General features: G+C 42.1%; 1 protein-coding gene across 7 annotated transcripts in view; it reads right to left on the reverse strand.

Moving 5' to 3' along the window:
- Positions 1 to 886: 886 nt before the first annotated feature.
- LOC124072655 (RNA binding protein fox-1 homolog 2-like) overlaps positions 887 to 26,959 on the reverse strand; it is a 42,254-nt gene continuing 16,181 nt past the window's right edge. For 2 of the 7 annotated variants that reach the window (XM_046414203.1, XM_046414202.1), the window contains 11 exons: positions 19,609 to 19,812; positions 18,755 to 18,928; positions 18,193 to 18,246; positions 17,830 to 17,922; positions 9,488 to 9,575; positions 8,801 to 8,857; positions 8,295 to 8,442; positions 7,156 to 7,198; positions 4,708 to 4,808; positions 3,406 to 3,481; positions 887 to 3,045 (listed from right to left, as the gene is read on the reverse strand). In XM_046414203.1, the coding sequence (XP_046270159.1) occupies positions 3,001 to 3,045; positions 3,406 to 3,481; positions 4,708 to 4,808; positions 7,156 to 7,198; positions 8,295 to 8,442; positions 8,801 to 8,857; positions 9,488 to 9,575; positions 17,830 to 17,922; positions 18,193 to 18,246; positions 18,755 to 18,928; positions 19,609 to 19,812 (1,083 nt within the window). In that variant the 3' untranslated portion in view covers positions 887 to 3,000. Of the gene's footprint in view, positions 3,046 to 3,405; positions 3,482 to 4,707; positions 4,809 to 6,591; positions 6,635 to 7,155; positions 7,199 to 8,294; positions 8,443 to 8,800; positions 8,858 to 9,487; positions 9,576 to 17,829; positions 17,923 to 18,192; positions 18,247 to 18,754; positions 18,929 to 19,608; positions 19,813 to 26,959 lie in introns of those variants that run through there. The other 5 variants (XM_046414207.1, XM_046414206.1, XM_046414205.1 and 2 more) reach the window with 5 other exon arrangements.

Consider the following 26,959-nt stretch of genomic DNA (forward strand, 5'->3'; position numbering starts at 1 on the left):
TCCAGACATATCAAATTAAACTTAACACATCTGATATGACTGGTGATTACCACGACGACCACAGAGGAACAGAGCAGAGATAACCCAGATTATTCAAGCGGACCTGAATCGGCGAAAGCGACTGTGGGCCACTTGCTTCTCCCCTCCCCACCCAGACACTTTCTACTGGGCCGTTACTAAGACTCCTCATCCCTCCTGTCACCTCGCATCACATACAGTCCAAGTTCTTCTCTCTTCCTGCCACGTAAACACCCCATCCTCCAACCAATCTTCCTCCTCCAGCACTATGATTTGAATTCATGCACAAATGAAAAACTCAGACCGACACCCTTCCTCTCGCATAAAAGCATGCATAGCAACACTTCTGATAATACTTGTAAGGAATAATAAGACAAAAAAAGAGGTAACGCGCATGAAAAATACTCATTGGACCTACTGCACACAGTTTTCACAATCATACACAACAGCATTCCCCCTCCTGACGCTGTCCGCTCCACCCTGAGCGCACTGTACCCCCTGAAATAAGTGTTAAAAAAAAGACAGCAGGGGACGTTGTTATCCTGTCAGCTAATGATTAATGGCTCAGCTTCTCACCTTCACCATCGCCGCCACAATTTCCCTGGACTAACCTCCCACACATTGTTTCATTGTTCGGAAAGGTGGCTGCTGCTGGGCCACAGGGCCCTTTCGACATTGTGTGGATATTTCCCTCCATTTACGTCGGCTATAATTTGGCCCTACTGGCAAATGCAATTCAACATTTCTTCTCTCCCTCTCTTTCTGCATGTCCCTCATGACTCCATCTGCTCTGATTTCCCTTGTCTGCAGCAAACACCTCTGCATCGACAGCGTATTTGTGTGCTAACTAAAAAATAAGCCAATAAAATAGTGCGTGGACTGAATTTAATTGAACAGGGTTGTTTTAATTGCTGCAACCTTTTAAATGCGTTTTCTCTGTCTTTTCGTTGATGCTGCTTCAATGACATTTCCCAGGGTGCTGTTTCCAAACTCTACTGAAAAATACAGCTTCAAAATCGTCACATAAAAAAATATAACAAAGGCAGACGAAAAAACAACCACAAAAATAAGAAATACATCAGGACCAAAAAATGTGCTTTCTTCAGAAAATCTTTGGAACCAAAAAGGCAAATAATAGCAACAACAACATAGTGAGAGTATATGGAGATGTGATACATACAGGACAGAGGCTTGGTCTATAAACTGTCTGTCTGCCAGTCATTTTATGATCCCTTCAGACAGACTGGCAATCAGAACTTTAAAACTATTCAGACCGAACAATCCCAAAGAGCATGATGAAGGATTTAAAATGACAAAGTGATGCCTGCGGACAGCGTATGTGGTGTCCTGTCACATTAAAAACGATGAATATAAATAGAAAACCGATCAATTCTCATTACTTCAAGACTCCATTATATGGCTGCAATCTCTTTGCTTCACTGTATTCTAATCAGGGCTGTTCTGTGGGGATCTACTGTTCTGCTGAGCTGAGATCAGACACCATTTCCATGCACAGAGCTCGAGTACAGAGTGCCCTGCCTGAAGCCTGCAGGCATTAATATCTCAATTGGCCAGGAGGGATTCCCATTTGGCTGACTGGCAGATGATTAGTTTCCCATGTGGGTGTTCCCACTTCAAATCTGCTCTGTGCTAAATCTAGTTTGTTTATGCGTTCGATGGGTCCTTTGTCCACCTGACCCGTTCCTTCGCTGCATCGTCGCTACAAGTGGAATGTCTGATGGTTTAGGAGATAGAAAGCAAAGCGAGTCCTTTTTTGGAAGAAGCACTGGGAGCAGATCAAGGGTGAGCAGGTACACTGAATTCTCTAAATGGACATGCGTACAGGGGCAGTTCATAGCTGAACATCGCATCTTAGTGTTGCAGTTACAGTAATAAATGAAATATGTGCAGACCAGCATTAGGGACAAGTGAACGGCTCTGTCACGTTAAATAATGGACAGTTTCAATGCGTCCACATTCTCTCCAATGACATTTCTATGCAGCTTCTCATTGACGGCAGCAAAACAAAACAGACAAAAAAAAAAAAAAAACTGAGGTAATGCAGAAAAAATTGTCACTTGTTTTTTTTTTTTCCTTGTCATTTTCACTACTTTCTGACTTCTTTTTACAAACATTAGTTTCGTTTAGGTTTTTCTTTTTTTTTTTCACTTGGGAGAAGTTGTAAAACGTTGGAAAATGACAAAAAAAGAGACTTTTTCCCATGCTGCTTAGTTTATAGTTTGTTGTTACCAGGACCACAGTGGTTTCTTTCAGTCAGACGCTCCCAAGTTCCCTCCGGCTGAATGTTCAGTATTCCAGCTGTACAAAATAACAAGAATGATTCCTACATCTTCTGTATTGAGCAGTCCACGTTTGATTGATGTTTTCATTATTATACCATCATGCTAAACCAGAGGGACCACTCTGCTGTAATGTAGTGTTTAAAAACAAAAGTACCTTTTTGTAGTAATCTTGTGCTGTGGCATTACTCTGTGCAGGCCAACACTAAAGGAAAGTGTCGAGGAGACTGTGTACTTGGTGTCAAATGTGTGTATATAGGTCTGATTAGGTCATATGGGGCAGTGGATATACTGTAAGTTCAAGGGAAAAAAACAATTCGCAGTGTGCAGGATCACACAGGAACAGCAGTCTCTCTCCTCCCAGGTCCCGTAGTGTTTTTAAGAACCGTCCGATATTGTGCCCCCATAGTTCAAAGTAGTGGGCTCCAGCTTTTTACGTGGGAGACACTCATGGCAGTTTTGTCATTGTTTCCATGTGAGCGACAGACAGAAGAGTACAGAAACGAGGGTTTGAGTTGATGATGTGGCAAAATGAACTCTCTCACCACACACACACACAAAAAAAGACATGAGTTGTCACTATAGTCCGTCTGCAGGAAAATGGAGGGGAGCTGCTGCCAAACAAAGAGCTTGAAAAAGAGTTTTGGAGCGATGTAAAATTCCTTGGGTGTGATTTGTGGTTTTAGTAAGGAGCAAACCTACTGTACCCCGCCCGGTATAAACTGGCCTGAAAGAGACAGAAGGGACAACACAGTCGCTGAGTGGAAAAAAACAAAACAAATACAGCTTCATATTATTGTTGAGAGTTCATCTATAAAATGTCATCTACACACTTGAACTATGAATCCAAAATGATGTATTTATTGACCGTAGTCTAGAAATGTGCACATGTATTTATCATTGATTTTTGTGCCATGCTCTGCTGAGGACACCAGGGAAACAAGTCCCACAGTGGATCCAAACAACAGCTTAACATGAGCAGACCCTGTCAATCCACTCTGTATCCCTTCTTCCTCCCTCCTTTACAAATACGGCTAAGTGAAACTGTACGCTGGTTGTTTTGTTCGACTTGTGTCACTGTGCTCACCATGGCTCCGACTCCGTAAGCAGCAGCAGCTGGAGCTAAAGCGTGATAGGGATCTGTAGTGTACACCCGGCCATAACTAGCAACACAAACACAACATACAAGAAATTACTCATTTCAGTTAAAATACAAAAAAAGACTAAACTAGTCGACAAAGTATGGAGTGTGGAGTTTCCGATTACTGTCAACGGTCCTGCCTAACAAATGGCAAGGAAGAAGACTGTTAGTGACTTAATAGATATTTTATGAGGAAGGAATTGCATTCATTATATTTGTCAAACCTGATGCACATAGACTACATATACACATTAAACAAACTGAATTTGTACACACATGATTTCTTTTTCTCCTCTTACCTCTGTCCAGACTACAACAGCACTGTCTTTTTTTTTTTAAGTCCTCCAGAGGGTGTAAATCTTAAAACACTTGTTTGGTGTTTCAGGGATAACTGAACTCGAGCAAAGCGAAGATGTAAGCTGTTTCTCAGCGACAGTCGGAAACTGCGTGATAGTAAAGTTAAAGATATTCCCTCATTGCCTCAGACTTTCTCTGTGATCACTCATTCATTTTAAACCATGACATAGCCCACCGCACAGCACAGCTGTTGTCATTAACATGAATTTATTCGGAATATGTCAGACGACGACGGGACCATAAAACAATGATTTGGTCAGCTGAGCTGTCTGTCACTCTCCTAACCAGATGTTGGTTTTGTTGTTTGTCAAAGATAAGACTGAGCAGAGGTGTCCAGTGGGCTGAGGTCCCTATGAGACTGACCTCAAAATACTGGTGTCTTTGGGTAAATATCACTTAAAGTAAACAGCATCTTTGTTTGTTTGCAAAAAAAACACTCCAAGTTTACTGCCAAGTCCACTGCAAACACTTTACTGCTGTCACAATTAAATTAACGTCATTGTTTTGCGGCTTCTCATATGCAACTGGCATAACATGCTGCTCCAAAAGATACCATTTTCAGCTAATTATCGGATATGATATGGTTTTTTATATTTCATTCTCTGAGGATGTTTAATCATTCCGTCACATTCATTTGGGTCTCTGACCATGTTGAGTCGAGTAAATTTTACACTGCATCACATCTTCCCCTGAGATACAAGATTACATTTTCATGGTTTCAGACTGACAGCCATTTGTATCTATCCCTTTGTAGTGTGTTTATTGAACCAAAATGTATTCATCCTGGGGCCTTGGATTCATCTTTAGATTATCCTCAGCCTTCTGTCTGAGTCCGTGTCTCAGCACTTCTCTTGGACAGTGAGCTGTGTTCGTGTCCTGGTTTGACCTCACCTGTCACTGTAGGCGGCGGCTGCAGCTGTTGCTCCGGTTACGGCCGCAGGCTGGGCGTAGCGATAGGCGGCGGCGGCAGCGGCGGCGGCAGGGTAGCCTCCCTAGAGACACACATACATACACAACCAAAAGAAATAACTCAAATGCACCAGAGGAAGGAAACACCTGGGCTGACGGGTGTGGATAGAGATGGAATATACTGACATTAAATTCTAAGATATATTTATGTATGCAAATATTTACAGCTACCTCACTAAATGTGTCTTACAGACAGATATTAGACTATGCTTGCCATGTATTTTTAATGTATGTAATATTTCATGAACAACGCAAAATCAGGAAATATAGGATATAAATGATATACTAATGTTATAAATAATTTTGATACCTTTGTATTTAGGAAAAAGGAACCTCCCCTTAACATTTAAAATAACATTTTCTTCCATATACTGTATATATGCCCAAACCTGTTTATCATATGTACACATTCAGACATACTTTAGGTGTCAGTATATTGCATTTCTGCATAGGGAAAGGAGGTGGTGGTGTGGTGCTGGATGCAGGACAAGAGTGCTTTATCAGTGAGACAGAGAGGAAATTGGTCTGTTGAGGTTCAGTTAGACTGTATTATTACCACTACAGGAGATGGGGAGGTAAAAAAACCAAACAAACAAACAAACAAAAAAAAAGAGTGGAAGACAAAACGTTCACACAGCTGAGGCAATACAGAAAGCTCACTGTCTCATCAGGACAGAGGGCTCAAGTAATGAGTACGACAAGAGAACGCCTACAGTCTGAGGACACTGAAGGTTACTGGAGTCTAGTGAAGACATTTTTATGACAAAAACTGCATTGGTTACTGTTATTATTATTATTATTATTATTTGTGTTCTTTTGCATGGATTCAGGAGACAGTAAAAAAAAAGAGAGGAAGATGAGAGAAAGAAAAAAGGTCACACACACAAACACACCCACACAAGCCTATGCTGACTAAAAATCATCTCCTCGCACTGAGACTGCATGCACGACCCAAATTAAAAGTTCAACACAACACCACTGCGTTTGGACCTGATCAGAACACAGCACAGCAAAGCACAACAGAAACGCCCCCACTCCCCCGCCGCGGCATTCTCCGAGACGCCTGCGGGACACGGAGCAGAGGCAGGAGTAGGGGAAAAAATGGGGGAGATTATTCAAGGAAAGAGAGACAGCAAGGCCTTCTGGGTGAGTGGAGGGGAAGGAGCAGTGATACAGTATGTCTGCATGCAGCAGCTGAACAGCACATGCTTCAATAATCAACCCAGAAGGGGTCAGGGTGGTTAATTCAGGAAGAGACCATGTTCTCCGTTTCAACTGGAAGGATCTCACAACCCGGGCGCACACTGACTGAACCTTTGCTACAAAATGGCAGAGTGATGTAAGAAACCATCACGGCTGATCCAATTTGAAAATGTGCGCTGACAATTTGTATTTTGCCGTTTTTACGTCTGTGAGATGTAGGTGTGTTGTCTTTTTTTGCCAGCAAGAGACCAAAACAAGGATGTGGATATAATTGTTTTTCTCCAAGACTAGCCGAGCAGACAAAAGAGACCAGGTTCTCTTTTGAACGAGCTGGTAGCAAAAAAATGTACACTCAATAACAATTTAGTAGTTTAGTAAACAAACAAACAAACAAACAAACAAAGCCTTTCCCCACAATCGAAAAAAATGCACATTTCAGTGGGTTAGTAGAAAAATAAAGAAAAATTCAAAGTAGATATTTCTTTTTCAAAAACAATTAAAAGAAAACATGTTCCAGATCAGATCAGAAGATGATTCAGAGATCAGAGGAGGTAGTACAGTAAAACAATGCACACTGTGGGTTTGGTGTTGAGTTGACCCTACCTGAGGCAATCTGGGACTAAGGACTGAGTCCTGAAACACTAGTCTATAGAGAGAACAGAAACAACCGTTGTCAACCTGGATACACACACACACACACACACGCTCTTGTTCGCACACACACTCACACTCTCGTACACCGTCGCACGCTACTGCATCCGCCCACAGAGCAGCCTTTACAGTGGTATCACGAAGATGTCGCAGCTCTCTGTTTGATTTTTTTTTTTTTTTTTTTTTTTAAATCAAAGCAACCGATTTTGATCCAAGCTGTGTTCAAATTGTGGGATAAATGACGTCTCTGTTGCAACAACAAAAAAAAAATAACCCTGAGGCAAAACCCAGCTTTTATCATGAGAGATCATGTGTTCATTTGTAACAAGCAGTGCGTTGTGTTTCTAAACGGTTCTTCACTGTGGGCTCATTCACCTTTATGCAGGCAGCTCTGTGCAGCGCATGACCCGACGCAACATGCAGAAACACCCCCAGAGGGAAAAAAAAATAGAGCAGGAGAAAGCCGTGAGGGGAGGGACAGAGAGGGTGTGTAGGGTGGGATGTGAGTTTACTTACGTATAAGTCTGCAGCTCCGTAAAACCCATCCTGATACACCACACTGAGAGAAGAAGAATGAGGGAGAGGGACGGAGAGGGGGAGAAGAGTAGGAGGGCGTAGTGGTGGGGAGTGCAAACGGAGTGGTGCACAGTCCCAAAACCAGAGTGGATGAACGTCACAACACAGCAAAATACAAAAGAAGGAAAGAAAGAGAGAGAGAGAAAGAAGTTAATTCACACCCATGCAGCATGCAGAGGAAATACAACTTCCATTTAAGCTCCACAACTGAAACCAAAAACATTCAACAATAGACTTTTGGAGCTAATAGATAAAGTTCAATGAACTGAAATGAGATCATAAACTGATATTGTTCCCCAGCTACAAGGAAATCAAGGCAGTAAAAGTTTACACTGAATGCATCATCTTATGAGGAGAGGTGTAGCTTTTTCAGTGGAGCACATATGGAGAGGGCATTTCCTGCAGCGCCCAATTTCATCTTGTTTAGCTTCATTTGAACGTCATCGCAGTAAGCAGCCGCAGGGCCGTCAACCAGTCAATTCTGCTTTGACCTCAGTATCATCACAGTCACAACCCCATTAGCCAATCATCACAGCACGGCAACGACATGCACAGTAGCACATACTGAAGGGACATAAAACAAATCACAGTAAATGTGAATAATTTGTGGCAAACCTGCATACAGACTGACTGCTTCTGTGTGCATGTGTGCATGTGCTTATTCAAATCTGCTGATGGCGGTATCTGTGTGTTTATTCAAATGAACCTTCAGTGGTGCAATCCCATCAGTGCGTCATACTCTGCTGAACAGCTTGTGAACTGACTGACAATGTGCCAGCTGGACTGCTGAAGAGAGTGAAGTGTGAATAATGTTTGAGCATGAGGAGTGTATGAGCACAGCTGTGTTAAACAGAGACCTGGTCAAACAGAATCTAGAAAATGGTTCAGAAAATGGCTTTCATGGGATGTACCTCAATAGATTTACTAGGCATGGAACACAACAACTGGTCTTGATCTTGCTGTATTACTAAAATGTGTTATAGAGGGTTATATGTGTTACAGGCATACAGCAGATCTGGGGCAGCTACCAAGTATGTGAAGTCAACAGCTCTCATTTATAAGCCCTCTGTCTTTCTCACCCAGGGTAAGCAGGGATGGCAGGCTGAGGCACAGCAGCCCGCACAGCACTGTAGACGGGCCGGCCCCGGCCCCTGAGGTGGGCACCACGAAACGCTGCTGCTGCTGTAGTGGCTGCTGCTGCTGCAGAAGGGTAGGGAAACCCTGGGACTGAAGGAGGAGGAACAGAAGAGGGCAAAAGAGTGAAAGATGGAGAGACAGCAGACGTTTTAGGGAGAAAAGATAACGCAGGCAGGGAAAGGAGTGTGCGTGTGTGTGTGTGTGTTGTGTGTGGGTGTGGGTGTGGGTGTGGGTGGGGTTGATTTAAGGAGAAAGAAAAGAGTAAAGAGAGAAGGGGAATAATCCAACTATAGCCTTGAGGGTTTGATATTAATAAAAGTGTCAGTGAGGAGAAATGCTAGGCAAGCCGTGCATTAATATAAATTAAAGATTGGAATGTGACCAGAATTTAAAGTTGACCGTAGAGACAGATGTTAATGTGGGTTAAGGAGAAAGAGAGTGGCCTTACCTGCGTAGAGCTCTGGTCCATACACAGCCCCCACCATAGGACTCAATTTCCACCCTGCTGATAGTCGCACAGACAAGAAGGGACAATTTGTTAATATGGGCAGTTTACAAAGGGTCCTATATCCCTGCTGCACACAAGAAGTGTCTCAATATACTAGTATTTACAATTTTAATGTTATGCAAAAAGTGAAATACTGATATGTTGATAACAGATGTGTCAATATCAGGCAAATAATCCAGTGCAGATGTTAGTTCATCTGATTATTTACACAGTGCAAGTGAGAGAGACTGTGAAAGATGAATAGCAGGGATGCTGGATGACCTGAGGACATCAATGTTGGAAACATTAACCCCCCCGCTTCATGAGCAGTACTACATTATAATGTAGTTGTAAGCAATACAGTAAAACACAGCTGTATGAACTGGCATTAATAATATGAAAGCTTTCTCTTGCGCGAAATGTTAAGCTGATCTGGAGAACGTGAGCTCAATTTTAAAGTCAATTGGCACTGTGGCTGGAGAGCTGGTTTGCTTCTGGCCTTACATAATACAGTCTGCAGGGAGGGAACACTGTGGCTGTACAGTGCGCCTCACCCTGCTTATGTCTGCCTCCCCTAGTGTACCTAGGCTGTTCGGCTTATTAAGCTGGCTGCTGTTCATTGTTAGTGTGTGTCAATGTGGCTGTTACCATAAGGCAGCGTGCTGAGAGCCTCTCCGTTAGGGTAGGGGCTGACCATTTTCTTGTTAGTCATCACCCTGGCGGTGGCGTTATTTACCTGGGGACGAATGAGCAGACAGTCAAAGACACAGACAGAGCAGCTCGACGCAGGAAACAAAAGTACAACACAGACTCAAACACAAGGCCAAGGTGATATACCGTCTGTGGTTTTCTTTTGTGTGTTTCTATTTTTACAGTGTACAGAGTTTCATTTGACATGTCTACTGTCATGTTGCTGGTATTATTCTTGCCTTAATTTTCAGGACATCTTGATGCATCTATGTGGTTGACAACGTTACTATCTGTGTACATGTAGTGCTTCGGGGTTATTAAAAGTGAAGTGAATAGAACTATGTGGACTACGTAATCAGACTCTTGCACAACCTTTGTGAAAATGCACACTTGGCAGCTGACTTGAAGTTAGCACCTATATGTGACAATGCAGCAACATCTCCTCAAGAGTTTTGTTTCTTTCTGATGGTGCCCTGTGTGAAATGCTGCACACACTTTTCTAATCAATCAAAATGTGCAAAATGAATAAAAAAAAAAAAAAGGTGAAATGTAACCAAATCAGCTGGCTGAAATGTAAAGTCACTTGTCTTACACCATCACACCAGTGTTTGATCAATCTGCCTTGGCTGCTGCTTTACATTGGTACTATTTGTATGGAAAGGTAGGTGGGTGCTGTTAGGAGGATTTTCTGTCATCATGCAATTAAAAGCGAGTTGCCCAGTAGACACTTTGTGACTTATTGCGTAGAGATAAGGGCTGCCATGGATGACACTGGATACTGGCCGCCGCAACTACATATAAAGTGCGGTGGGGACATAGCAAAGCCTGAGTTGTACTTCTCTATGGCATGCACAGGTGAAAGTATTGTGTTTTGTTTTTTTTTGCCGTGTACATGCACATCTATGCATGCTGTCTGACATTTCAGAAAGGCTTAGGCTTTAAATTCAAGATGGCTGATAATCTCCTCTCTGAGCTTCAAAGGCTCACACTCCGGTCCCTTGATCTATCCTCATCTTCCTTTGATGGGCTTTAAGAGAAGGAGACTGTGGCTCTCTGTAATAACCCATACTGTCCAAGTGTTGATGCATCTGACTGGTGTGGCGAGCTACACATTAATGACCTTTTGGTTAGATGAGGGGAGAGTGTGTGTGTGTGTGTGTGTGTGTGTGTGACACGAAGACAAAGAGAGACGGAGGGGCTGCGGAATGAGAGCGCTTGTGTGCGCATACACACTTGCACTCACATTTAGAAGACCATTAAGGCCTAAACTGCCGTCCGCGTTGCCTCTCTCAGTGAGTCATGTTCTTTATCTGTTGAGCTTGATTCAAATGGAAATGAGATTTACCTCATTTTTCCCTCATTGCTAATGACAAGGTCAGTGGCAAATGATTCAATCAGCCTAGCCTGGCTAGCTTACTGACGCAACTGTCTGCCGGTGTCTGAGCAGACACTGTGAAATGTAAATCAATTTAATGAATCAAATTAATGTCAACATTTTTTTGTGTCACAGCGAAATTTTGACAGAACTTATAAAAAGTTCCAAGTTAATGATAATGAAGAGTTTAGCCAAAGCAGTATATACAGTATACACCTGTGTTTGTGTCATGTGTAAATCAAGAAAAAATAGGTTGACAGGAACACGTGCAAATCAACAGAATATGGGAGGCAAGTCTCAAACTGTTAAAGATTAATAAACATTTCTCGTGACATTTTTGCCCTCCCTGAACCCGGACAAAATGAAATCACATTTCCATATGAAACCAAACTTGTGGGGTTTACATACCTAAAAATAAATATTCAAAAAAATAATACAAGGGAGAGAAAGAAGGGGTGCAAAAACATTTGTTTGACAAATTAATTATCATATAACACAGAAATTACACGCAGCCAAATATGGGCGCATCACATGACCAAGAGTGAGTAAGAAACAAAACAAATAATTAAAAAAAAAATTCAGCCAATCAGCAAGCGTCGGATGCAGCATAGAGACCAATCAAAACAATCGCAGCACTCCCACATCGAACACATACGAGACAGAGATGGGACAGATAAGTTAAAGAGGAAAGGATGCAGGTGAGAAGTAAAGAGACAGAGCCAGTCCATATACAAAAACAGGAGAACGTAAAGATGGAGTGACGAGAAAGAGTAAAAAGGGAGAAATTTACATGAGCAACACAATAAAAAAAACTAATAACAATTACTGTTGAAAACAAAACATATATCCCAAGGTGCATCATTCAAATAAAGCAATTAGATTTGGTGACCATTCTCCTGAAAATTTTATTTTATGTGGTGGGTTGAGAAACAGAGCACCAAAGGATGGAGGGAGGAGAGGGGGAGAGAGAGAGAGAGAGCCAGAGAGAAAGAGGGGGAGAGAGAGAGAGAGACAGAGAGAGATGGAAAGAGGGTGAGAAAGAGAGTGAGAACAATCCTCATTCCCAAAAAAGGAGAGAAATAAAATAAACATGAGACACTATGCCAGGCATTAGAACTGTGTGTCACAAACTAAGACCAGTACACTACGACTACGACTACAACTACTAGTACACAGACAATCCACTACAAGAAAACCAAACCAAAAGAGAAAAACAAAGTGGCAGTATAATAGAGAGAGACCCAAAAAACAGTAAAGTAAACCCCATATCGGTTCAGAAATGCATATGGTTACACAACGCTGGCTATTTTCATACGTGACCACTTGAAGCAGCATGGTTTCTTTTCTTTTTTTTTTTACTTTTTACACAAATGAGCAAAAGATCCCCAAATAAAATAAGTCCTGTTTAATCTTTAGCAGTACTGCAACAGATGATGTCGCCAGGCTATCTGCAATACAGCAAGCCAGGATGCTAGCAAGCCACATGTTGAACATTTCTACATCAGCTCAAAGCCTGGACAAACTCCTCACCTCACTCTGTGGGGTCTTAACTCGCATGTCTCAAATGCACAGTGTGTCCAATTGGCTAATGTTTCAACACTATGCTAAAAGCAGGCGGGTCAATAAAACAAAGAAATTCAATACCAGAGCAGCGTTGTTTGCCCTGCAGCTCGAGGTGGGCTGGGGAGGGGTTGCATTCACTCAAAGCAATCGTAGACAGCAACAGGGAGCGAAGCTTCATATCATTTCTGTTGATTTTTTTTTATTATTATTAATCAAGAAAATCAATACGGCATACACAGAATTAATCAGATGGGTTGTGGACAGCCGTGTCATTGCATAGAGGAGTGTGAATACATTCGGTCATTCCCAGTGAGGTGTTAATGATATGGTGGGGGGACGAGTGTGTAGAAAAAAAATATCACTGTTAAGAGATCCAATATGCTGAGAGAAACTGTGTTTGTCTGCCTGTGTGTCTGTGATACTGAGTTGTGCACTATAACATTACATAACAGCAACAGCTTTCTAGGGCTTTACACTGCGTGGGCCTGTCACATTAAACTCATTTTGATAAGCAGAAATGCAAAAGACTGATACTGCAACTTCACACTACTGTATCAAATGCCCATTTCAGGGGTGGGGTGGGGGGAGGGGATCAGTTCAGTGATGGATGTTTGTACACAACTTACCGTTGCCGTAGAAACAGCGAGTGGTTACCGTGGAGACTGACAACAACACACAGAAGTCGTCAGGGAAACAGAAAAAATATAATAAATAAAGGAACAAATAATCCCAGGAACAAAAGAAACCTAAATGTCCCCTCCCTCCCCCCTGCTTGCCCCATGTGAAATAAAAACCTGACAGCAGCAGTGTTACAGCTCAGAAGATAAGAGAGAGAGAGAGAGGAAGAAAAGGGTGAGAGGATGATGCTTAAAAGACCTCTGAGCATCATTACAACAATCAGAAGGTATTTGGTGCTCTAGAGAACAAAAAAGATGGTAAAGGAGAATGGAGACACGAGGCAAACTTTCCTAAACCCCCCCACCCATAAAAAAAAAACAACAAAAAAAACAACCGAATGCATTTACAGAGACTGAAAATGAACCAATTTGGAACACCTCAAAAGGAAATTCAGAAGAGCAGATGCAAATGCACACCACCCTCCTTCATAAGAGCAGGACAGTAAAGTTGGTTAAACTCTTTTGTTAGATTTTGCATGAAGTGACGCATTCCTGAGTGGTGGTAAAGATAGGTCTCAAAAAAAAGAGTGTGTGCTTGGAAACTGACCCTGGGCCCAGTCGAAATAATTTCCTGTTTTACCAGTCACCACAAAAAACATACTGAAGGTTACATGATGGTTAAACAGTATAAATAAGAGAAAATAAAGAATGAAATGGATAAAAATAAATCTAAACAATAAAAGGCACAAAATGATGATGGCAAAAAAAGAATATTTAAGAAAAACAGCTATGGATTATGTTCAAATGAAAAACAAAGTCTCAGAAAGAGAAACTTGACTGGCAATGAGAGAAAGAATGGATAAAGAAGAGAGAGGATGGAGCCGACACACAGACAAAGACTGAGGGTTGGAAAGAGAAAAAGGCAAACTCTTTTTCCCCTTCTATTTCAACCTTTTATACATTTCCACAAACACACATGGATACTCACATATTTCATTCGTTAATTTGCTCTGTTGCGAGTCATGCAGTAACAGAAATTTCAGATAAACAAAACAGGACTTGTCAAATCCAAAGCGCGGGGGAGCTGATAAGCCTTTGATAATGCGAGAATCATGCAAGGGGGTTCATAATGTATATGAGAATAGCTGATTTAAGGCCTGGCCAAAGTGAGCTGAGCACCAGTTGTGCCCCATTGAGGAGTGTGTTGGCGGCAGCACCGGCTGGTTAAGACAGCATGGTAGGCATGCAGAACTGTAGACATAACCTCTTCTCATCCTTTTCATACATCCATGCAGTGATGTTGACATTTTTTTTTTTTACTCAATAGTTCCCCCTTTTCTTTGTTTGCATGCAGACCTGCACCCCTTGTGACACAGACACACACACGTCAGTTATTCTGTGCTGCAGCGTTCAAATGTCTGACTAAAACTCTGCGCCACGGAGGAGCCGTCACTTCCCAGAGCACTTCAGCCACACAGATCAGACACACAACCTTTAAGCAGGAGTTAGTGAGTGGGAGTGTGTAGTGTTCAGCATGGTCTCTGTTCCCACCTGTATCATGTGTTCACTATCTGCAACAACTTATGCAAACAAACTGCTGCACTTTTGTCCTTGCCACAGCCCTCCAACATTGTAGTTCACACTGTGGGTTAGTAAGACAAGGAAAACCTGCAGACTCTTCTCTACATGGCTCATTGTTTGGTGGTGTTTAAATTAAAAAAAAAACAACAAAACATTGCACTTTATTTTGGTGTGTATTCCCAGAGATGGAACAATTAAGTTATTGCTGTTTGTCACCTATTGCGAAACAGGTAAAAAAAACAAAACAAAACAATTATTAGTGTTTTCCTAGTGTTTCCTATTTCTTCTGTGTGACCACCAGCTGATCAGAGCTGCTGCTCACACAGAGTTGGATTCCATCAGCACTGGGACGCGTACCTGACACAAGCATGGATTTAATGATTTCCTGGATCCAGGTTTGCGGCAGCACAAATGAGAACATGCAGGGACCCTAATGCTCTTCCCAAACAGCCGGTAACTGAAGAATAAAAGTGAAATATGCGACTAAATGGCTTGGGGCTATTCTATCCTCGGCTTTATATGGTGCCCTACAGTCAAAATAACACAAGTCAGTGACAGACAAAATGCTATTTCCTAAGGCAAAAAGATGCTACGCGTGAGGGCCATTTAACCATTTATGTTAAAGCACACACAGAGAAGCCATGAGTGGGTGGATGCACTGAGGTCTGTATGTCTTAAGATCGCTTCTTAAAATAGACACTGTCACAACTATATATAGGCCTGTAGGACTCTATATATAGAATGAATGGTGATGGAATGGGTTCACAGAGAAGCACGTAATCACAAAGTGAATTGTAGTTGGGCCACTTACATGGATACATTGGATGCACACAGGAAACTGACTTCTTCAAAGCGCAGAGTTTTATTCCAGACAAAGACAAGTACAGTTTATCTGTAAGCACAACAGTTCTCCATCTATTTCATATGGGCTACATACTGTACATGCACACTATGGGCAGCTAAGCTATGAGAAGAATGACTAACCAACTCCCACTGGCATGCACCAAGAACAAGAATTGTCAGCACCTAACGTAAGTACAGCATACCCTTTTAAATCATTCAAAACTTACTCTGAACACTAGGATATTTAGCCTTTTTGGGGAAACACCATGAAGCACCCAGGCGCAACTATTTTCATGCTAACTGAACACGTGAGTCCAATCACCAAAACCAGTTCAACAAACAGTCATACAGAATAAACATGCAACAAAAAAGACATCCAGCTGTCTGCAGTACTGTCTCAGCTAGGCTGCATATTCCCAAAGTAAAATACCAACCATGCAGACTTAGGTTACATCGACTTAAGTCATGCCAGTAGATAGTTGTGAACTGCAGGATCACACACAAGAAGAGTTAAATACTTATGTATAACCATGGTATACAGTGGGCCTATATTTCAGAGTTGTTGAATTATCAACTAATATGAGATTACTATAGTTATTTTTCTGCCCCATTCGACTCTGAGAACAGCTCAACAAACTCTGAAATGATATGGCCAATTAAAGCAAGAGCAAAACAGTAACGTCGGCAAGAAAGGAGAACTGCCAGAGCGCCTTGCCTCAAATAGAAATGTCGGGCCCTTTCTCCTTGGTTGAAAGAATGTATAAACACAAATCCACGGTTTGTCCTGCGCCAGCCTTTTGTCTCTTCAAGCCCATGCACCATAAACAGACAGACAGAGTCTCACTCTACAGACTTCCTGTTGCTGGCCCTCCATGCAGCCGATAAATGACTCACTACAGCCCAACACCACTAACAGTACATGGAGTACATGCAAAGAGACAACTGAAAACAAAGACAAACTGCTCATTGATTAATAAAAGTGACTTATATATCATGCAAAACTTGAGAAGAAAACAGAATTGAGTTGAAGCAATGCCAGGGACAATACAGGATGTTGACAGAGCACAAGAGGCAAGCAGGGTAAACTGGCTCCATCAGCTATCCATTCAGCTTGCTGATTGACTCAAGGTGGAGATGACAGAGGGAGTATGTCATACCAGTGGATGCAGGTGGCTGTCTTTCATTCTCGACCACACTGCAGCAGAACTGAGAGTACAGAACTAAAAAAGGGTTCAGCCAGCCTCATCCATCATGCAGGAGCTGACTCGCGCACACACCCACACATACACACACACAGACATACAGACCACAAGGAAATGACCACAGTAAGCCCATGCAGAAATCCTGGCTTACAGTGGCGTGAGTCAAGAGATCCAATATGGGCAACTGGCTGATTGAAACCCCAATTAAAATAAAGAAGAGAAACTGCTTTCGAAAACTGAGCACATGCTTCAATTAAAAAAGAACAATACTGAATTAAAATCAAAATAAACGACCTGAACGCAGGTAGACGTCACATACATAAAAAACTCAAATGCACAGATCTCTGGGAAGAATCCAGACTTCATATAGACAACATGCGTCAGTCTTGCTGTGATTCCCAGCATGCTGCTGTTGCACCAGAAGCCATAAGCTTGTCACAATCACTTAGCCGCAGCACCAGGAGAGGGGAACACAGAAGGATTTCTACTCTAGGGAAGAAAATAAGAGCATCTGACAGCAATCTGGCATGCATCATCCTTTCACTGCGTTCCTCTGGTGCCCTCCGGTGCCAAGTACACAAACATCATTCCAATTGTTGCGGGGAAAGTTGTAACATCAGTGTGGCTACACGTTGCGCATCAGTGGGGAAAAAAAAGGTGAAGAGGCAGCAGCTTAATGTGGGAAAAAAAAAGCTACAGAGAATAAGTACCCAGCATGCCTTACGTAGTGTTCTTGCACCCCAATCATTCCCACCACAAAAACAAAAACACACTCAAAAAAAGGAAGAAGGAAGTCTTTTTAAATTTAGAAATGAAAAACACATCGCAGAGGACTGGGGAGTGGGATACCAGTGGGCTGCATCAGAGCATATCACTAAAGGGAGCATGGGAGCTTGCTAGCAGTCAGTGATCAAGCAGAATTATGATGGGAGAACAGAAGGAATACAAAAGAGGGGAGAAAGAACGAGAGAGAGAGAGAGAAAGAAAGAAAGAGGGAGAGTGAAAGAAAGAGGGAGGGAGGGGGAAAGAGAGAGAGAGAGAGAGAGAGAGAGAGAGAGAGAGAGAGAGAGAGAGAGAGAGAGAGAGAGAAAGAGAGAGAGATGGAGAGAGGAAAATTACCTCAATCTTACGACCTTCCACCAATGTGCCGTGGAGCTTTTCTCTGGCTTTTTCTGCATCTGCGCTGGACTCAAATGTCACGAAGCCAAAACCCTGTGGTACATGGCAGAGGTTAAAGAGGTTGGCGGCGACTGAGGGGCACATCATAAGGGATTGAGGAGAGTCCTTAAACCTCGGTGTGCACTCTGACATTGTTTAATAGATAATTGGAGTTTCATAATGATTCCCCATGTGGTGTGCTGACACCACGGCACAAAGTGTCACATTTACAGAGAAATGCCATGCAAAGTGGGAATTACTGTTAACTGTGAGGAGGAATCGCAGTGTAGTTTCAGAGAAAAAAAATGTCCTCTGTGCACTTACCTTTGAACCCCTCTCATTGAAAATAATCTCTACATCCAGAATCTTTCCAAATTGCTGCAAATAAATGTGAGGGAAGGAATTAGGAAACATAGAAAATAAACAAAGAAAGCACTAAGTTAAATCTCTGAGTTGACTCAGGATCCCTGGCTTGGTCTCATTACTACAAAGTCAGAACCTTCTGGCATTGTGTGAATTACAGCTGCTTGGCACTAGGTGTCACTGTTATACAAAAGACAACATCCTACACTTAAAGGTGCTTCTCTCTCTCTCTCTCTCTCTCTCTCTCTCTCTCTCCCTTCGCCTCAAACTCTGCTCTCTCCCCTTTCACCCCCCTCTTACTTGGTCACTAATGCTAACAGACTGACACACGTAGCAGACAATTGACCACTCAAGCACCAAGAGAACACTGTAGAGTGTCTCTCCTTTGTGATTTTTTGACTCTTTTGTTAGTCTCTCAACCCCACCCCTAATCTGCTGGCACTGACTTGGAAGTCCCGGAGGTGTCTAGATTGATTTATTGATCCCATTAAAAATGAGGCCTACAACACTCCCAGCCTCTTACCCCAAACATCTGCCTGAGGTCAGGGTCCCGGAAGCGGAAGGGGATGTTTGAGACGTGAAGGCGTTTGGGGGTCCCTTTGGCCTCTGTGGGGTCTCCTGCAGAGCCTCCCGCTCCTGTACCTCCCGTACCGCACTGTACACCTGCCTCCCCCTGGGACGTCTCTTCTGTCTTTCCCTGTAGAAATAATGAAAAGAGGAATGTGTAAGGAGCAAAAACATTGGCTCTTAAGTATCTTAACAAGTTAAAGCTCCGCTACCTTTTTTTTTAAATTTAGTGTACACAATGCAGAATAATAATCATAATCTCATTCTAGTCTTTATTATTAACAACAAGATGAAAAGTCTACAGGCATTCTCGTAGCTCCCTAGCAGCAGTGTTTTGAGCTAAATGCTAACATGCTAATGCTGTAAGGTATAATGTTTACCACGTTCTCCATCACTTTAACAGTATCGGACACAGCTCTGACCTGATGGTGGTGCTATATGTAAATAGAAGAGATCACCAGAGCTGCTGCAATTCATCTTGAGGGAGGCATGACTAACTGTACTGCATGGCAATCCATGTAGTATTTGGTAAGATAGTTCAGTCTGGACCAAAACGATGAAGTTACTGAACCCTTTCTGACAGTTTTTGATTGTGTAGCAGAAGTGCAATCTTATTTTATAAACATTTACAGTTCTTTCACAACCTCAAGACATCAAGATATAAAGTATGAGAGGGGGGGTGTTCCGCCCCCCCACAAACACACACACTACTCCTAGCTGAATACGTCTACAACAAACTACCATGGTGAACCACACAATTGACAGATAATGAAACTATTACTTAAGGCCTTATAAACACAGGGTGCTTACGTTGTTGCTGTTGGTAGTGGCGGCAGTGGCGGCTCCATTGGCACCAGTTCCTACTTCTGCTGTACCTTGTCCCCCAGCACCAAACATGGCCCCAGGGCCAAACTCCGTCCCTGGCAGCCCGTTTTGAGGAGGGGGTGGAGGGGGGAACGCTGAAAAGGGTGGGGCCACCAAGCCCTCCTGTCCTCCTGTCGAATCCTGAGAGCCCTGCAGCAGCAGGGAAGGGAGGGAGAGGAGAGGGAAGAGGAGAAGAAGACAACTTAACATATGTAGTTAAGCCTTTAACAGCAGCTGGGGGATCCTAGTGAAGGCAGAATGAGAGCATTAAAATCCTGCCTTTTGAATTTCTCTCTGTCTCTCTCTCTCTTTTACCCAGTTACTCCCCCATTCCCTCTTTGCTATCCTCTCCCCCTCCCCTCTACCTCCATATCTCTGACAGGCATGTGTTTTCAGTCAGCCGACCATGAAATATTTACTGCAAACACATCTATTATTAAGAGTCAGAAAATTCGATACATGGATTGAGATACAAACATGCTTATGGGATGGATGGACACGCAGGGAGATAAACATGAACTGTGCCATGATAACCATGACATATTACAGCAACACTGTGCTGCATAGTGTGCAGGTATTTGTATTTTTGGATTTCCTTAAATCGTCATCTATGATTCTGATTTACTGTGTATCAGTTGCCTCAGGTTTTTTTTATCCATTCAGCCCTGTTACAACTGTATCAGCAGGAGGATCATCTACAGATGCTTTATAGCAGCGCTGCTGTGCCAACACACACACCTTATCTTCTGTGTGTGTGTGTGTGTGTGGTGACTTTGCAATATTGCTTGCTTCAATCATTTCACACACTCAAGGACATCTTGAAAGTTTCACAAAGTCCTTTTAGAGCAAAGACGGGGAGTAAAAGAAAGAGAGACATCATGGATGGACAGGAGAAGACAGAACGAGCTGAAAAAGAAAGAGGGCTGTAGGGGTCAGGGCTGCTCCTTCCACACCAGGCCAGGCAGCGTGACACACAGCATCCAACACCATTAACCACTGGTCTGGTCTCTATCGTGGGCTGGATCTGGGCTGGGTGACGCCAAGAGACACTTAGTCTCCAGACAGCTTTTTTAATTAGACAGAGTAACTAAGATGCCGCAAAGCAAACGAGCCCTCTCCCTCTCTCTTTCTCTTTCTCTAATCCTGTACCCTGACTACTCACTGTTCTTCTGCAGTGTCGACCGCATTGGCTGTAAAACAGACAGCTGAGGCTAAAAAGACCCATCTGCATGTCAGACAGGCCCAACAGATACAGAAGGCATCAGAGGAGGCAGCGTGATCCAAAAACGGGATGGAAAAATCTGGGAAACTCGTCCGCTTCCACTCTCATTGTGGTAAGACCGAATGCATGTTAGGAAAGAATGTGTGAACGCTGATTGTGTTTTGCATCCGCTGTGGTTTCTGTCACCTTGGAATGAAAAAGGAACCATCAAAAAGCTGCTCAAGAAGAGACAATATTCCATTAAAGTTCAATGGTTAGGCGTTAGCCTACACAGGCAGGGATGTATCAAAGCCTAAGTGTGCTTGTTTGGGCATGTGAGCTCATAAACATGCAGTAGCCTGTATTAAGCCACTAAAAGGTGTGTCTATAGGCATATCCCTGCCCAGGGCTGAGTCACACAAATACTGGGCTGAGAGACTAAAAGAGTGATGACAGAAGAAGAAGAAGAAGAGCTGCTCAGAGCTGACATATTTTATTAACATATCACAAACACTGATCATCTAATGTTTTGCACAAGAATGTTTCACGTCACAAGAAAAGCAGCTCGTGGTTTCCTAGCTGAATAAAGCTTGACCCTACTGGACCCAATGGCACTACATGATTAGTCAGGCAAAAGAAAACATTTTGACCTGTTACAATATTTAGGCTCCTGCTGCACAGGTTTAGAGAGGTCATGATTTTAGCAAGTATAAATGATAATGAACTGATGAACTATTAAAGAGGGATGAATTAAAGCGGTCAGTGGATTAAGATTTGAGAAGAGTACACCCAGGCATTCCTGACCCGCCGAATAAGGAGCAGCACTGCCCTACATGGCAGCATCATATAGTGAAAAGGAGGGGGACAGAGAGGAAAAACGAAATAATGGAAAAAGAAAACGGGGGCTTAACAGGAGGGGGAAGGGGATTATAGGAAATAATGAGAGCCTCTTTTAGAGTTCTGTTTGGTCTAAACCCAAACTGGAATTTCACATTGTGAGATAATAATACACAGAACTGGCTGAATTTACATTCAAACGAGACTTCATATTAAAATGACATGAAAAGCGAATGAGGCAGTAGATCAAGTATCAGCTGAAATGTTTTTTAATCAACGGTCTGATCTGAACTACAAATACAAAAGGACCATCTGGAGTAGGACCTGCTTCACTTTCACCTCATGCATGTATGCACACACACACACCAGTTGTGATACCTGAGACACCATATGTGTTTCCATATATGAAGAGGATGGGGGGGGGGGTGAGTCTTTTCACTGCAACCCTTTCAAGCGTACATCTCTGTCTGTCTGCTGACTTTAGCTTCTAACCACAGCGACACAGAGCGAATGACCAAGTGGTGAGAGCTACTGAATCATCAGTCATGCAAATTCATAACATATAGTTATCCACCGGAAATATAGCGTCTCTTAAGTTGTCTGGCTGAAGACAGAAATACAGCTTCTTCCCTCTCTTCAAGCCGTCTTTTTTCTGTGGTTGAAAAAGTAAGTGTGCCTGTGTTCACCACCACCCCCCTCCCATTCTTTATCCCCCATTCCCTCTTCGTCCTTGCCTGCCTGCCACGCTTGATGAAAGCCAGAGGGAATTTTTTTTTCCCTTTTTAAAACCACCAGCACCCGCCCCTCAAGTCACTCAAAGCTCCTACTGCACTGTGATGTCCATCAACTCGTAGACCGCAGCCCATCTCCTTATACGGTCGCCTCTGTGCTGGAGCTCCTGTCTCTCCTTCCTGACTGTGGCCCAATCAGATTTCACAAAGGTTGTCCCTTAGAGATACACCAGTAGTTCAATGGCCCTGACTCAGGAGGATGGATTAAAAATATTTAAAAATAAAACTAATTTTAAAGGGAAATTATTAAAAATAAAACAAATAACAGGTGGTGTGTTCAGCAGCAAGACTGGTTGCTTATGCAATAACAGTACTACTAATAGCAGTACCTGCAAGGCTGTCATCATTATGCAGCATAAAGTCCACTGGTGTTATTAGAGCTGCAATGATTAGTCAATCAACTGACTGGCAGAAAATGAATCTGCTGCTATTTTTTTTATAATCAAATCGCAAAATGCCAACCCTTTGCTGGCTCCAGCTTTTCACACATAAGGACAAGAAGCTTTTCTTAAAAGAGTAAAAGGTGTTGAACTGTTGGTTGGACAATCAGTTGGCTGTATTTCCACTATGTTCTGTCATTTGGCATTAACTGAGAAAATAACCAACATATTGACTGTTAGTGAAAATAAAATGGAATATTGTTTCCTTATGTATTTGGCTCAATTCAGTGAGTCACTAATTATATATATACACTATATTAATGAGGCTTTTATAAAATTCCTGGGGTAGGTAAATACTCCTTATGGATACTGCTAATCTCAGCTAAAACACAATTAATATCTATGATGTTTCTACTGAATTAAAAAAGGAAAAACTCTCACAGTTAACCTCCCTGTGGTTCTCGGCCTGACTTTGTCCAGAGTCATGATGCCTCATGTGTCAGGGGTATGACTGTTAGGGATATACTGACTGATCAGATATTCGGCATTATTCTGATTATTTGTATTGTGAGCTTTTTTTCTAACACTGTAGATAAAATAAACTAATGTGCTATTTTTGCTCTGATGCAGCATCCTTTCTCTACCTGTATCGCTATGTGGTCATAATCAATACCCCACCCACAACCCTATCTGACTGGTTACATGCCACAAGTAACAGCCCAACAACACTGAATAATATGAATTTGCAATGCAAATACAGTCATCAAATAAATGTAGTGGATGTATTGAATATTGAAAAAGTTCAATATTTTTCTTCAAAAAGTAGGAGTGAGGAAGTATCTGAAATAAAAACAAGTGTAAATTAAAATAAGTAAAGTACAAGCACTTCAAAATTGTACTTAAGTACAGTACAATTGTACTTAGTAAGATTCCCTCACTGGTTATTCTAAATTTTGAGACTAAGATTTTTTTGAGACTAAGATAAGGTTATCAGTCTCCCACTAATGATCCAAATCAGCCCAGAAAACAAAAAGGTCAGTCCCTAATTTGTAGCACAAATATGCTCATTAACGTCTGAATCCCATTTACTATGTCTAGCACACAATTTGGGCCCCTATCACTCGTATCCAATCACTGATTGACATTTACACTTAACTTTTCCTTGACCTTTAATCCAGACTGATTTATAGAGGATGCAACAGCAGAATGAGCTTTTCACATTATAGCACCAAGAATCCACAAAACCAATTCAAAAAACAAAAAAGACCAGTGGATATATGCACATAAATCCAGTGCAGAATTTGAATGGTTTAAAATGTCTGCTACACTTCCAGTGCCAACTGTTTGATTCCATCCACATGAAGAAATCTTAACACAACCCACTGAGTAGATGAACAACAGTGGGGAATTTTTACACTGCCATCATGACTTTGGTGGAAGTTTAAATTTAAAAACCTTGCAGTACAGCTGCAGGGTGAGTTAGGGTGCAGTGGGTGCAGAGGTACAATAGCTACAGTGCCGTTTGTCATGCAGGTTTAGGTAACCGAGGAGATACTGCATATATTTAGGGCTCTACTGCACCACATCTGTGCACCACATTGCTTCCAATGTTCCTGCATGTGTGTACGTATGTGCATTTTAGTGTGAGATAACATGCGGCGTGTTTCCACACCTCGACCCACTCCATACAGCCTCCGGCAGCGACAGTTAGAGCGGCATTAGTGTTGGAGAATATCATCATGGCTGCATGGGCAGAGGGAGAACCCTGAGGTAGAGTGGTGTCACACTGTACATTAGGACACCAATGCTGAGGTCTCTGCCCTCGGGTTTTGTGCTTAATCTGTGCTAACAGATGACACCGTGAAGGCAGTGTTACCTACCACTTTCTAATGTGAGTTGCTACAGACAAAATGCCCATAATCCAATGAGATAACCCTAACAAATAAAGTTAAAAATGCCATTGGTTTAGTCTTAGTTTTACCATGTCCTAACATTTAACACAAAACACAGGTAACTCTAACTTTGTTGTAAGAGTGCAGAAGCACAATTCTGTCCTTTTCCCATATGCATGTAGCTGCACTCCCACATACAGACGTACACACGGAGCCCTGAGGGTGACAAGAGTTGGGCGTGGATCCCTTGCAAATTCCTTCAAGGCCTGTTGTCGTACGCTTGCTAACCAAGCAGTCTTGTGGAGATAATATGGGAGGTGGAACACTTAGGCAGCTTAAATACTCAGATGCCACTCACTGCTTTGCAAGCTATTCAGCATAACAGTGGCTTGACTTGACACTGTTCGTTACAGGCTCAGCGCTGAGGAAGGTTACAGGGATGATGCAACACCTCTGTATATCTACAAATACACATAGACAGACATGGGGATAAAGTGCACCGAATGTGTACACATACTTCCAGACAACCAGTTATGCTGACATATTTGCTGTTGAACTGGAAAAAAATGAAAAAAAAAAAGGCAGGCTCAAGGCTTGCATGCCATCCTGCTGTAGTGATGACTAGACAATCAAACAAATGAGTTTTCAGAATGGGCACATCAGCAGGCTCATTAGGAAGCTGTGTTCATTTGTCACTGTGAATAATATCAAGATGGAAATTAAAGAAGGTCTGGGTGATATGGCCAAAAATAAACTCTCAATCTTGACTCCCAATTTTGAGCATTTTTTTGTCCTACAAAATGCTGCAAGACTAAAATGTGTTTGAAACATGTTGTTTGGTGGAAGTGTGCAAAACAACTGAACAACAAAAGTATTATAGGAGACCTCCACTGCTTACAAAGCTGTCACCATTATGCACATTTAAAAATAAAGTCCATGCCATACAGTCATGGATGGTCAGTAGCAGATGCTTCAGCTAAGTAGAGAACAGACATCAGTACAGATAGAGCAGAAAAGACTGCTTTCTAAATCGCCTGCTTCTCCTCCATGTGTTTATTGATGTCAGCTGATCTCTGCAGAGAGCTGCTAGCTAGTATTAGCCACCTGGCATGTAGGGACAGACCAAAAAGAGCAGAATCCACTCACTGATCAGTCAACTCTCATGGCCTCACACCTGGCTAACAGAGAAGGTGCCTCAACAGCAAAAAAACTGAGAGAAGATCAGAGTGAAAAGTATTTTTCAAGTTAATCCCCCAAGATAGCTAATCTAGCTAGATATCAACCATGTCATGTTTTGATTAAAAGTGACCTTTTGTGCATATGACAATGACTTAATATGATGTAGACATTAATACATAACTTTATTCATTTCTTATGAACCAGCTTTCAATTCAAGGGCAATACACTGTCTAGCATGAACTTTGCTTTTGCAAATTTGACATAAATTGTTAGAGATAACCAGACTGTAGTAGTGAGAGCGGCAATTTAAATGGTGGCATCAAGCAAGACTTGAAGAGAGGATTTAATGGCTACTCTTATCCCAGTGTTTCCGCAGGTCTGGTTTTTTCATGGCCGCAGTTTGGCTGTGGGTGCACCAACCTTAATTGTCTAAACAACTGCATTATTTCATATAATAATTAAGTGTTTGTTTGTTGACAGACAGAGAGGGATGGTGATGGAGGACGTATTCAGAGGCCTTAGAAATACTACCACACCGTAAAAAGAAAAAGTCCTGCACTGAAAATGCTACTTAAGTATGTAATTAGGAAATGTAAAATATAAGTACTTGCATGCAGACAAATGTCCCTGACTGGTGTGTGACTGTTTCTTTATAATACATTGTTTCATTAGATGGTAAAAGCAGGATTTTACTGTCATTGCTTGAAGTGGAGTTCATTTTTAACTATTTTGAAGAGGAATTCAACCTATAATTATTTTAATTTTTCTCATAATGGATTAATTTCCTGATTAGTTTCCTCATTAATCATTAAATTTGTAAAAATTCTGAAAATAGTGAGAAATGCCATCACCCATAGCCCACAATCACAATCTTTAGGTGACACCTTCACAATTCTTGTTTTATAAGCTCTTTGTATGTTTTGTAAGCAAAAATAAAGTAACTAGTGACTAAAGCCCCCGCCAACAACCCAATCAAGGTGATACTGCCCCCACAGCAAACCTGTTGTTCCAAAGGAA

Source organism: Scatophagus argus, chromosome 16 (genome assembly GCF_020382885.2).
Source record: "Scatophagus argus isolate fScaArg1 chromosome 16, fScaArg1.pri, whole genome shotgun sequence".
In the NCBI taxonomy this organism is placed as follows: domain Eukaryota; kingdom Metazoa; phylum Chordata; class Actinopteri; family Scatophagidae; genus Scatophagus; species Scatophagus argus.